This window comes from Calonectris borealis, chromosome 4 (assembly GCF_964195595.1).
Source record: "Calonectris borealis chromosome 4, bCalBor7.hap1.2, whole genome shotgun sequence".
NCBI classification, from domain to species: Eukaryota; Metazoa; Chordata; class Aves; order Procellariiformes; family Procellariidae; genus Calonectris; species Calonectris borealis.
This window is the reverse complement of record NC_134315.1, coordinates 84402850-84415966: the sequence shown is the minus strand read 5'-3', so window position 1 is coordinate 84415966 and position 13117 is coordinate 84402850. Positions and strand designations below refer to the sequence as shown.

Below are 13117 nucleotides of genomic sequence, written 5' to 3'. Positions count from 1 at the left end.
AGCTAAAATTTTCACAAACTGCCATCGGACAAATATTTAGGTCCTCACGTCCATTAAAATAGAACAGACTTCGAATTTTCTTAGGTAGATGCTTAGCTTGGGGTTTATGAAAAATCACTTAGAGTTTACTATCTCACCAGAATTCAACGTTTTTGAGAACAGAAGAAATCTCCAAGAGGAGTAGAGAGAATAAACAAATGTACTCACATATGCCTCAGAACAAGGTAGGCGTTTGTCTTCAGGAAGATGGCAGCACTTAGTACCAATGGCTGTCATTTTCTTTCCAATTTCAATCAAGGTATCAGTTGATACCTGAGGCATTTTCTTTGTGTAGCGGATCAGAAGTCTGAAAAAGTCGTACCAAAATGACCGTTTACTCATGTTTGAAGCATGCTCAACTGCGCTAGACCACTAAAGTGAAAACAGAAGTGAAGAGCAAATAAATTTGCCCAAAGGAGCCAGCATCACTGATAACACTCAAAATATTTATCTGAAAGCACTTACGCTTTAAGGAAGTCTGCCTCGCCACGGGTAGTGAGAAGCTCACAGTTTGTCTTGACAACATCCTGACTTTCTATGATATGTTTCTGCAATTCGTCGTGCTGCAAACAAATGTAAATTTATTAGTAATGCTAGAGCAGGACATCCTGGTAACAGTCATACCAGTATACCTTTTGACCTCTTCTAAACCTTATTAGCTGTTAGACAGCCATTTTGGAAGGCCGATCGCTTCCATACAGCCTGGATGGTGTAGGGAGGACTCGATTCTATGTGAATTCTTAAGTTCTAACAAAAATTCCGTTAAAAAGGCAGCAAGATTTTTGAAATTTAATTTAAATTAATTACCGTTGGACATAATTTCTAGACAATGGGGGTTTTTTGTTTGTTGGCTTAAATCGGGTGAATATTTTTCAAGGATAGGATTATCAACCGTGAGGGGAACGTCATTGCTCAATCCCTTGGCCAAAGCTGTCGGTGACTCAACTTGTGCTGTGACTTCTGTGCGATTCAGTTAAAGATTTAGGAGACCTAAGTTTAGGCATCTCTATGTGAGCTGGCCATGCAGGTTCCCATCGTAATCCGTGAGCAGCTATACTCAGTATAGGCAGTGGAGCCCATAGAATAATTCAGCTAAGCAGCGATTAAGCAACTTCTTCAGGACAAGCAGAATCACTTCTGAGAGACAAAGGCATCAGGCAGTTCAGTGAGACTAGTCTGAAATTTCTTAAGGTGACCAACGAAGTTACTCTGTGATCTGAGAAAACTCTGTATCCTTGTCATGGGCCCTGGACTGCTTCATCTCCCATCAGAACACTAACTTCCCCTGGGATTAGTCTCAAAATGCTTTCTGTTTGCTCTTCTGTAGGAGCTTCTCAACCCAGTTGTTTCACGATAGGTACCAACCAAGCATTCTAGTTATCTGCAAACAAAGCTTTGCACCTACAGCAGTTGCGTAGCACTCAGCAGGGTTGTCTGTTTTGCAGCACTTGTCCAGGATTGTTTCATATCCCTTAATAACTCTCAGAATCAGCTGTGTGGAGAACTCAGGGTGTCTTCGTCCGTATTCATAAATAAGCCTGAAAGACACACAAGCTGACAGAATTAGAGCTCCCAAATAACATGCTGCTTTCTTCATCCACAACACAGTAATTGACAATGACAGTTCCTCAGATGAGATCAAAGAAGGTGGGCAATGACCTTGGAACGCCGTTTGCTTGTTTTAGTGGAATTTTTTTGGTCGTTCTGTTGTCTGCCAACAGAGCAAATATGAGAGGAACAAAATAGTTCCCTGGGACAGAATACTTCGTAAGCAGATAATTTATGCGGGCATGCACAAATCCCTCGAATAAAAGAAAGGCACCGATAAATTCAGCTTTGATAAGTCAGACAATGCTGAACAGAAACAGTCACAAAGCATGAATGAGAGACTAGGGGTTCAACTAGAGTTGAAGCTGCATTAGTTACATCGGACTTCCATGTGGTCATCTCTTTTCTCCGTGTGCACTGGAAACACCCAAGCGGACAGTTTTTCCAGCGGTGCAAAAGGCCGTAGTACTTACTCTGACAAGAATGCGTCACGGCCTGCCTCAAAGCTTTTACACACTTCCTTATCATGTATATATCTTGGAACTAGTGAAGGAAGATCTTCGGGTTTCTCATCAAAATCTGCTTCAATAATGCACTGGCTTCGTTCCATAATTGGCTTCTCACAGCAGTGTTTGATTTTACTTGAGAAAACATCTTGTTTAGAGCACATATAGGTCATAAGCTCTGCCTGTTAAGTTAAAACATATTATCAGACAAGCTATGAAATAATAATTTAAAGATAGATTAATTCGTCTCCTCTCTCTTTTTCAGACTCGTCCCTTTTCGTTCAGGTCACCTATTTACTTAGCACTTTCCTAAAGAAATGCTGCCTCCATACAAAAAGAAATAATCAGAGGGACGGGCACGTCCCCGTGCGTGTTGAGCACGACGTCCACAGGCACGGAGGAGAATGCGGTTCCCTCCCTGATTTTAGAAACTTTGAGAAGACAAACTCTGGAAAGCCAAGGGAAGTCACTGAGCGGTCTGTCAGAAGGACGCCTGGGTGATCTCGTCAGTCCCATCAGGTGCCCAGCTCTGACAGAGGACAAAACATGAAAAACCCCAGAGCTTCATAAAGCCAGCGCTGGACACCAGCTGGTTTAAAAAGTGTGTCCAAGTTCCAGCCAGACAGGCAGTATTTAAATCATGTCACTGTTGCACAGTTTTGTTAATCCTCCCGTGCAAGCTGTTCTCCAGAGTTCATTGGCACTACAAGAAAGCAGGATTAATGGCAGCACACACAACAGGATAGCAAAAAAAATGTGGCCTTTTGCCTCTGCTTTCTTTTGCTGTGTTTATGATTGATTTGAAGTGAGTAAATACCATCAAACAATCTCCCTGATAAATGCTTTGATTTCCACGAAACACACACGCTATACTATAAGTAACAGCTCCTTGCCCTCATGATTATAAAGGGCTAGATCCAGAACTGGTCCAAAACCCGGTTCCAGTAACGGTCAGTTGAGCTGGCTGTGTTTTTCAGTGGCTGAGGAACCTTCCAGCAGTGTTGAGTACAAGTTCCCTGGACTGTGAATGAATAGCTGCACAAATTACTGTCTTCCTAAACATTTTTCAAGTATGTAAACATATTTGAAAAATACTTAGCTTACCCTGTCATCCATGCACTCTACCATGTCCCCTTCACAGCACTCTTTGTAGATACCCTTAACATCACGCAGAACTTTAAGAATTTCTGAGAGTGGAGCCTTGGGATATTTCTGGCTCAGGAGAGCAAGTTTACTAGGTGGAAAAGAAGAAAAATACACTTGTTTTAAAGCTCTGTGTAGAACAGAAACCTTGCAAGTCACTAACACTTAGGATACTGTAGATCAGCTTTGTTTCAAGTAAATATTCGTTCATTCTGCTCGTCTGAGTTCTGGTGGCTAGGAAAAAAAGCAACGAAACCTACACCAGTAACGCAGTGGTCCCTTAAAATAGGCAGAAAGAAACAAGTTTGTGATTCTTCTGTTCTATTTGAGCAGTCTACGTAAGAATCGCACCCTAGAATTCCCTATCGCTCTTGAGTGACTGTAAAGCATCTCTAGATTACTTAGCACAGATGTATATAGTGCTAATTAAACCTTGCAATCAAAGCTGACTTTATCTAGTAAGGTAATCCTAGTCAATGTTAGTGTATTAGACTAGCCACAGAAAGAAAGCAGTTCTGTGCTTAGGCAGGTGATCCACTTATTAATTGCAAAAGTCTTTCTTAAGATTAACAGCGTACCTTTGACAACAACTGTGATTCTGCCAAATTTGACTCTTTGATTGCCTAAAGGTTCAAACTAGCAACTTACTTTGCTGATTACCGATGTGCCTATCACTAAAAGCTGTAGTCATCGGAACGGGGCACAGCTTTGGCAAAAATGTAGATTAAACACACTGGAATCTCTGGTTCTGAGTGACACTCCATCAGTTAGCTCCGCATCTCCTGGATCGGTTCTAGAGACGGTAACTCTCATGGCTGATCTTTTTACTAGTAGTCACTATCAGCCTGGAATACATAGGTTCCCCTTTGCATCCAGTCCTTAGGCAGAAACCTGATCAGAATTAAATTCTACATTTAAATAAATAGGCTAAGAAATCGTTGTTGGCCTAGTGTTGAAAGACCGACCCACTGATCTCCATTGTGTTGGACAATGGTCCTCAGCCAAAAGTATGCTAGGAAGTACCATGAGTGCAGTTTTCAAACTCGGCATATAGAAGTGATTTATATATGCTGATGTTTTCCTCTTGAGTAGTTTTAGGTTTAGGTTAACAAGCCTACTTTTTGTAAAAAACTGATTGGAACTTACTCTGCTTGGAAAGTTCTCTCGCCAAACTTCTTGAGGATTCCACAAGAATACTGGTGCTTCACACTTACTTTCTTGGCTCTTTCTTTTATGGCAGCTTCCTATAGTAACAAGATGCACATTATCACATTAAACTGATTATATCTCATGGACTGAGAAAAAAGCAAACCTGAAAATCACACTTCAGAAACACAGCGGGTTCTGGTCCACTTAGCTCTCATGAAAAGCCAAGCCAACAGATAACTCCTTAGGCAGTCCTAACCAGTTCGCAACCAGCATTTAATTTCTAGTCTATACAGTGTACCTTAAGGCATGGTGCAATTATTCTACGGACATGCTGCTGTTCACCAAATACTTCAATTTCATTGCAAGTGGCTTCAAAGGAACCTAAGTTGTCTATTACACAGAAGTCACTGGGACTGAGTTTGAGGCAAAGGGAAAGTTTGGCTCCTGCCATTCTCGAGGTTAACATGAAACCTTGGCTGCAGTTCTCTAAAAAGCATAGCTATGTGGAAATCATCTGCTGTTGACTCATCGGGCTAACACACGATTAATCCTGACCCTTCTCTACAAGTTCTTCATATAAAGATTCGCGTGAACAGGAAGATTCTACCCATTTCTCACTCCTTCTCCTCCATTTGCTTGGGCAACGAATAGGGGAAGAATAGGAGAGATGTCTCATACACCTACACGTTGGATATGGCGATGGCCTGTTAGGATGCCAAGCGAGCTCTGTCTTTCCCTAGTGCCTCTTCGATAGCATGCCTTCTCGCTACAGTTTACCACAGATGAAAAAGCCCAAGTGCTACAGGTTATTTGGATTCAGCGCATCTGCGCAATACTCATAGCTGCCTGATAACGTATTACCAAAGGGACAAAAAGACAAGCTTCACTACCTACAGTTTGATTCTTTTGTTTTTTCACTTAAAAAAGTAAAAACGTGAATTTTTTTACCATCTTAGTTTCTATGAAGCCATATAGAAACGCTTACTGAAAACCAGCATGGGAAAGGACAATTTTGGAATTATAAACCGTAATTTAACATTAGCCTTTTAAAGTCACTTCTCGCTTTAAAGAGAATCGCTGCTAAGATGAGAAGAGACCTTTATGTAGCAGACCAGTTGTTTAGTTTTCATCCACGGTGAAAAATTTAATGTACCTTTTCATCCAAGCAAGCACCGACATCGCTCTCCTTGCAACAGGTTTGAAGTGCATGTTCATAATCAGCAGCCAGACTGAGGATTGTTGGGGCGTACAAGAAGGGGTTTCTTCGTGCTACAGAATAGATGAAACTACGAGGACAAGAAGAACATAAGTCACATATTCCGATGACGACAGCAAATGGCCTTAAATCTCTTAGAGCTTCTATGACTTTTATGTCTAGCTTAGAAATGTAATCTGTTTTCCTAACATAATGCCTACTCATGGCAAACGCCCTGCTAAAGCTCACTGTTTCCGAAGCAGGACTCGAGAACGACGACGGAAGGATGATATCCTTATATTGTCAGCCACTTAGTTCGATGTACATACGCTTTTTTAAAATGCATTGTCAAATACTTGAAAATTCTGATTTTGAGTGTGAAAAATTCATCTATGGCCATTTCACCCAGATTTTATTGCCGATTTTTATTCTTTTTACTGTTATCTTTCTTCACCTTTTCCAATTACAGTGGGGGTAGTGGGAAGCAGGAGCAAGTAAATTATTAAATCGGTATTGGAAACGCTCTGGTTTTTCAGAGTTTTTTGGGGGAAAAAAGTCCCCCAAGAGTTAGAAAATGTGATCCCTTAAAGCCCATTTTTGAATGGAAAAACCTGCTCTAGCATTGAATGAAATAACACGATCAGAGCTTCGGATATTTAATGCCTGAGCAACTGTTTTATACATGCAGATAGGAGGTTGAATGCTCGCAACTTTTTCCAACGTCCTGCATGTCCGCACACTCTGTATAGCTTGGGGATCCCTCTTGTGCACGACTAAATACTTAAACAGTACAAAATGGCCATTTTTCTTACTGTCCCAGGAATGACACCCGGTTGTCCTGGTACTCCTTGCATATCACATCAGAAGCCGGTCTTTGGTATGGCTGAACGAAGTCTGGCTGGGGAACTTTAAATGACAGGAAACACTCATTTCTCTCAGGATCAGCTTTACTACAGCAGTCAGCCATTTCACCATATGAGTCGCGGAGCTTTTCTACTTGGCAGATTTCATCCAGGAAAATGGAGGGCTATAAGGGAGATGCTGAGGGTCAGAATTATTGTTTATAGACAGTGTAAGATACATTCTATTTATCTGTAAAAGAAAACCCAGATTGAAAAGTAAACGCATTTTTACTGGATAAGATTAGACCATAGATCAGAATAAGCCATTGTTTTCAACACAATTTCACGAAGTTTTATTTTATGTGGTCCAATCAAAACTGTTACAATGCTTTATTGAAAAAAAATTCATTTTAATTATAATTTAAAACACTCTGTGCAAGACGGTGATCTCCTTTTACTTATAATCTGGCTAAACCGAATTTTCAGATGAATTGAAGCAGGGTTTAATGTTCTACTTGACGATCAGCTTGGGAAACCGTTAGGGAGAACTAATGTAGTCATGTCCTTTGGTCTGAATGTTAGAGCTCGCAAGAACACAAGCACCTAACCTTCTGAAGGGCCGGGCTGAACCTACTAGACATCCAGGGATCTTACATACATGCAAACTTCTTTTGTTACCTGATCTTAGAGGCGTTTTTTAAAAACTCCTTAAACTAAGTACCTTGAATGATCACACATAGCTTTTCAAGTCACCCCAGCGTGAAAACCCACACACTTCGGTCGCTTTAATACCTGGCATTAGACCTGTATTTTACAGCTGGGGCTTTTGTACGGAATGCTAACGTTTATTTCCAGGCAATGCTAAACCGAATGTGCCAAAGTGTGGTGTTTGGGCTCCAACGTATGGCTCCACAGATCATTTAGGCACTTATGAAAGGCAGAGTTTCAGAACCCGACAAAAACAAGTTCTTTGTTTCAGCACTAAAATCTGAGCGTTGGTCGACGACAACAGCAACACCTGAAAGGATCAGGTATAAATCCTCAGCGAGGATGATTCCGGTAGATTCTGCATAGAATGAGGAGAAACGCAATACCAAAGGATTTGCTGCCTACCAGTGATTTTGTGCACTCAGGAGCATCCTCATTGGCCACACACTTCTGTGCCAGATCAACAACATCCTTCACCAGCTTAGACAGTCCGTCATAAGAACATCTCTGGAGATACTGGGCAAATGTGACCATGGTACTGAAACAAAAAGCACATTTTGGAATATGGAGATAAGAAACATAACAATCAATATTTCGAAGGTGCTTCTGGATTCAAAATAGTTTGTTCAAGTGACACGCACAAATGCTTAAACAGAGTACCATGAAGAGCATAGTACCAGATCCCACATCCTTCCTCTTCTCACCTCCTTTCTGAAAAATGTTTTTAACCTTACTTCCCAAGAACAAAAGTCTTGAATAATAGATTAAAAACAAAACAGAAAAGACTGTGATTTGAGTTTTCTGCCACTTTTACCAGCATATTCGTAAATGCCACAAACTAAGCTCTTTTTTGCCATTGTTACAAATTATGATCTTCAGGCTGCCTTCTTTCAGAAGTAGTTATGTTCCTGTCAGAGCCCTCTGCCATTCCTAAAACCAGTTGCAAAAGAAAATCATTGAATTGTCTCACAAAACCTGTCGCAGGTTTGTTTTTTGACGGTGGTGGTTTGGGTTTTCTTTTTTCGTAATGTCTCAATCCAGCACAACACCTCTCCATCCTGAGGTTATCAAAACCGTATTATTCATGCCTATTTTCCTTTCACATAAGGAACACAGGTTTTCTCATAAGCTTTGCAGGGAGTTGTTTCCCAGAGAAAGTTATCGTGACTTCTGCAGATCTTAAAATATTCGTAGGCTCTGTATACTAAAAGTAAGGAGGCTAACTCAAGCAAGCTGCCATGCTTCAGTGAGACACACACACTCTTCACTAGCTCGTACAGGGTGTTTTAGTTTCCCTATTTTGTCCAATAGCAACGGAGATGGAAAACAATCGGAAAAGGTAAGCTGAACATTCACTTACACTGCCTTAAATGTCTCTTCCTTCAAATCATTGTAGCGATGGGCAATCTCACTCTTGTGCTCTAGGAAGAAAACCAAAGAGAACAATCATGCTCACTGTCACACTGGCTGTGCTAGACCCCTTAAAGAATACATCCTGGGCACCTTGGGCCACATTTTCAGAAGCGTTCGGCATTCACCCAGCTCTTATACTCAAGGGAGTAATATCATTGTTTTGAAACAGACCAAGCTAATGCTGAGCACTTGCAAAATCCCGCCCTTGGGTACACCGTCCTGGGTAATCTGTACCGCTTTTCTGGGAACTTCAATCTAAACCTTTCTTCAGGCCACCTTGAACTCTTTGTTGTCTCAGATGACCATTCTTGTCCATTTGTCTGCAGATACCTCACTCTTAGGCACGCTCATCTTTCTGAAGGAACCCAAGCAGGTGATTTTTAGGATTCTAATACAACGTTTACCTCTGTAAGCGCATACTTAATTCAAATATTCAAAATTACTGTAGCTTACTATTAAGAGTTAGCAAACATGTCCTTTGCGTAACCAACAACACTATCACGTCTACACTACAAATAAAGGAATGCAGCTGCAGTTTGATTAGAGCCAGCATTAGCAGAATTTTCTCTTTTTGAGCACAAAATGATTAACAGATTCATATTCGCGTTCCACCCAGTGCATCCGTCCTCTTCGTGAGAAAGAAAGCAGATAAATCCTTCACTTGGTCCTGATGTAACAAATACAGGTGGTAGTTATACCTCGTTCTTGGTGGGAAGACTCCCAACAGATACTGAGGCATACGGCCACGCTAATGAATGAGCTAGAATGGGGCAGTTGTTTTCTTCTAGAAATACCATTCAGGAGCATTTAGAAAACGTGAAGAGTAATTCCTTTATCTAATGGAATATAATTGCTTTGATAATAAGGGTTTCAGTACAGAAAATTGTAATTTAAAGATTTTTTGCTGCTGTTCACAGGCATTTCCAGCCAGCTCCTGAAAACTCAGTTTTGTTAAATTGGAGTATTTTCATGTTTCAAACAAAAATCAAAAATATCGGTGGAAAAATTTCTAGACTGCCTGCAGAAATATTTGTTTGACCAAGCTCTATTTTTGTTTGACCACGGTCTAAAGAGAAATGACACAAAGAGGAGTTTTCACCCAGCCTTTTTATAGCCCAGACCGAGATGTAGATTTTTGGATTTTTGACCTGTTTGTGTGCAAACTGTTGCCTTTAATTGGTGAGGAGCTTGCTTATGAGCTACCATTCAAAAGACAGCACTTCCAAAAGCACAGTCCATCTGCTTTCTCCATGCTGGAAAGTAACAGATTCTAAATAATCAACATCTGTTCATGCGCCGCACTGATGTTGCAAAGCGACATCACCGAACGCACTCGCCCAGTTAAGTTGTCTGCAGTGTTCTGCTCATATCCTCACCGTTTCTTAATTTAGTTTCTTTTCAAGACAACAAAATTTTTCTGTTCGCTTTGGATCAGGCTTGCAAGAATTGTTCATGAAACTGCATTAAAGACATAAAATTGATATTGCAAAGACAACTGATTAGTCCTTTCTTACCTGCCTCTCGAGCAACTCTTTGCAGATTCCTGGATCTGGCAGAACTTAAGAGGAAAATAAATGAAATTAATGTTACCCACTTCATGGTTGCAGATTATAATGTGGGCTAAATTGCTCAGAAATGCTAGGAAGATTGAAAGGAAAGCATTTGCTTATATACCCTTCACTACTCGTGCCTGTAAAATATTAACCATAGAGCTGGCGTTTGTAGATTTCCATTTGGTCTGAAGAAGATTACAAAACTTGGACTGTCCTTGCCAAAAATGAATTTGATATTATTTGTTTATTATGTGTTACTCGGTGCCTTTTTGTCCCGAAAAGGTTGAACTCTCCAGCACCCAAATAGATAAAGTTTTGCGTAAATTTCCTTATCAAATGACAAACAAGGAGTTCAAGGCATCAGACAAAAAAGTCATCAAGTCTAATCCTATAGCCGTGCTTTTTTTTTTTTTTTTTTTTGCTAGTATTTGTTCAAAAGCAAAGCAGGTTGGTATTGTACAGTAACAATTCACCCAGATAGGACTCGGTCCACATACTTGCATGTAATGACAGAACTTTAATTTTAAATCACTTTACAAAGATGAGATGGTTCACCTAGACTTTGGTATAAAAAATACAGATTGGGGAAATACAGCAATGAGTACAAAGATACAGGTAAACAGCATCTCCAATTTCAATTGGCTTCCGAATCCTTAAAGAAGTGGAAGGTAAAAGTGTGGAACGGGTACCGAGGAATCTGAATCTCACAATATATGTAGCTCCAAGGCAGAACAATTTCATGCAGACAACGGATCTGTGTCAGTAAGTTGGAACCGACGCTTTTACACTGTATAAGGCTGCGTCTCACTCCAAATTTTGGGACGTACGCTTAGGGTAACATCCAAGAGGAAGGCTGCTCAAACAGCCAAAGGGCTGATTTGAGCACCTGATTTGTTAGATCCAGTTCTGGTTTTCTGTGGGTACCGCTATTCACCAGGAGCCAGAAAACTGCCAAATATACGTGTAAATATTTGCAAGAGCTGTCATTTCATAATTTCTGAAATTCCTCATTTGCGCTGACATCCTCCCAAGAGTAATTCCTTAATTAAGCACTGCTCTTCTCTTTGAAAATTGTCTATTGATTAGTCGGTAACTTAGGAGATCAGACACAGGAAGAATTGTGAAGTTGGCACAGAGCTCCAGGACATGGAATAAAATTGAAATGATTTTGCCAGAACACTCAGTGAGAGGCTTCAAAAAAAATAACAAGGATAAGTTTGGATCCTTACTGAGCGCAAAGTGATGTAGTTCCACAGTGGGAAATACTACGATTTCCTTTTAATGAATTTCTCTTTCCGGTGGCTGGATGTCAACCCAGACAACTATTCTCAGTGCCTTGCTGGAGGTCGTGCTCTGCCTCGCAACTCATTGGTTCCAGTAGCAAGTACCCACCTGGTATAGCTTAGAGCAAGGTCTTCTAACACTGCCTTAGTCCTTCAGGTTCCCTCTTCTAGTCTTTTTTTTCTCAAGTTGGCAGTTTTGCCACAACTGTGTATTATTCCTACTAGGAGTAGTATGAATAATTCAATATTCAGTTTTCTGGAAGTTTGACAAAATGAAAAAAGAAAAAGACTTTGTTTCCAAACTTGACTTTTTCAACATGTCTTAAATAAATCAAATGACATGTCTAAGCATAAAATATTTGTAGGCAATTTCCATTTAGAAAAATGTCAAGGTAATGCATCTTTCAGAAAGACCATTCCGTTCTCCGTGAATAACCACATAAAACTTAGAGGACTTTACAGAATAGTTTGATACAGTGAAATTTGTACTAGCTGCTGCTTTTGCAAAAAAGTTTTGCATTTTCCCAAGTCTGGTCCTGATATCTTTGTAGGTGAAAAACAGCATTCTTGTTAGTGATTTAAAGGAACAAGGCTCTATTTTGGGAATTAAAGGTTATCCGGATAACTCTTACATGAAGGATGGTGGGGAAAAGCCAAATTTGCAGAAAAGCACTCCGGTTTTGTCATAATGCTAGAAATAGGGATTATTTTCAGGTGGTTGTAGCAAAATCCCAATTTTCTGGAGAATGATGGGATTTATGATGAACAATCTGGACCTTTCAGGCCTGTGCTGCTTTAGCCTAACAAAATCCCAGGAAAGAGCTGGTTAAACACGTCAGTCTGTAACCGGTTTTACTGACCATATCCCTCTGTCAAAGAAGAACCCATCACTAAAACGTGGATCTTTTTGATTAACCTGTCGCCTTCAGAATGGCTCAAGACTACCTAGCAGGTTTTTTTGCACACTCCCTTAAATCACTGGCATTTGGATATATCGGCATTCTAAGTCTGGAAACTTCTGCACACATTTTGCATTGATATAAATAGTGAGGAGAGGTGGAACGGTGAATACAGGGCCTTAACAATACTTTTTCCGAGATCTCAGATAAAATGAATGGAAGGAGGTAACTCAGCAATCTGACAAGTACCTTCTGACCCGATGAAAGCCACTGTAAAAATGAATACAACTTTCCTACAAATGTCAGCTTGATTTACCTGCGTCTTGAACCTAGGTCTCCTTTAAAATCTTAACAGAGCATTCAGTGAGACGTAAATACACATAGAAGTGTCTTGTTGATAACCATGAAGTGACTGTAAAAGGCAACCAGACTGGAACATTGCCCACGTTCAAGTGGCGGAAAAATGTGGTAGAGGCAAATCATGCCGTAGAACAGCTCTTGAAATGCTCTCAGGCTGTATCAAAGCGGTCTTCAGAAAATGACAGCTAAGGACTGGGAGGGGAAAGTATGTTCTGTTAAACTGAAATTTAGCACAAGGAAAAGTCTCGATATGTAATGTCGCATCTTGAAAGCTATCTGGAATTTTCCCCTGCAGCTTTGTGCAGTGTTAGCAAGAACACTAGTGGTCCCCTAGAGTTAATATGTAAGTTTGTAATACAGGGTCCATGTTTATTTCTAGATATCTTCTGTTGTCTGTCCTGTACTTCATGCCAACATTTCATATAACTGCTGAAAGAGAGATCTGAACTCCAATGCTGATGTTTGTTTAACAATATTAA

General features: G+C 40.3%; 1 protein-coding gene across 4 annotated transcripts in view; it reads right to left on the bottom strand.

Moving 5' to 3' along the window:
• The window catches only part of ALB (albumin), a 42451-nt gene that overhangs the window by 2711 nt on the left and 26623 nt on the right, over positions 1 to 13117 (bottom strand). For 3 of the 4 annotated variants that reach the window (XM_075150419.1, XM_075150420.1, XM_075150418.1), the window contains 10 exons: positions 8491 to 8551; positions 7536 to 7668; positions 6393 to 6607; positions 5539 to 5671; positions 4383 to 4480; positions 3198 to 3327; positions 2061 to 2275; positions 1445 to 1577; positions 505 to 602; positions 208 to 346 (listed from right to left, as the gene is read on the bottom strand). In XM_075150419.1, the coding sequence (XP_075006520.1) occupies positions 208 to 346; positions 505 to 602; positions 1445 to 1577; positions 2061 to 2275; positions 3198 to 3327; positions 4383 to 4480; positions 5539 to 5671; positions 6393 to 6607; positions 7536 to 7668; positions 8491 to 8551 (1355 nt within the window). Of the gene's footprint in view, positions 1 to 207; positions 347 to 504; positions 603 to 1444; positions 1578 to 2060; positions 2276 to 3197; positions 3328 to 4382; positions 4481 to 5538; positions 5672 to 6392; positions 6608 to 7535; positions 7669 to 8490; positions 8552 to 10057; positions 10195 to 13117 lie in introns of those variants that run through there. The other variant, XM_075150416.1, reaches the window with a different exon arrangement.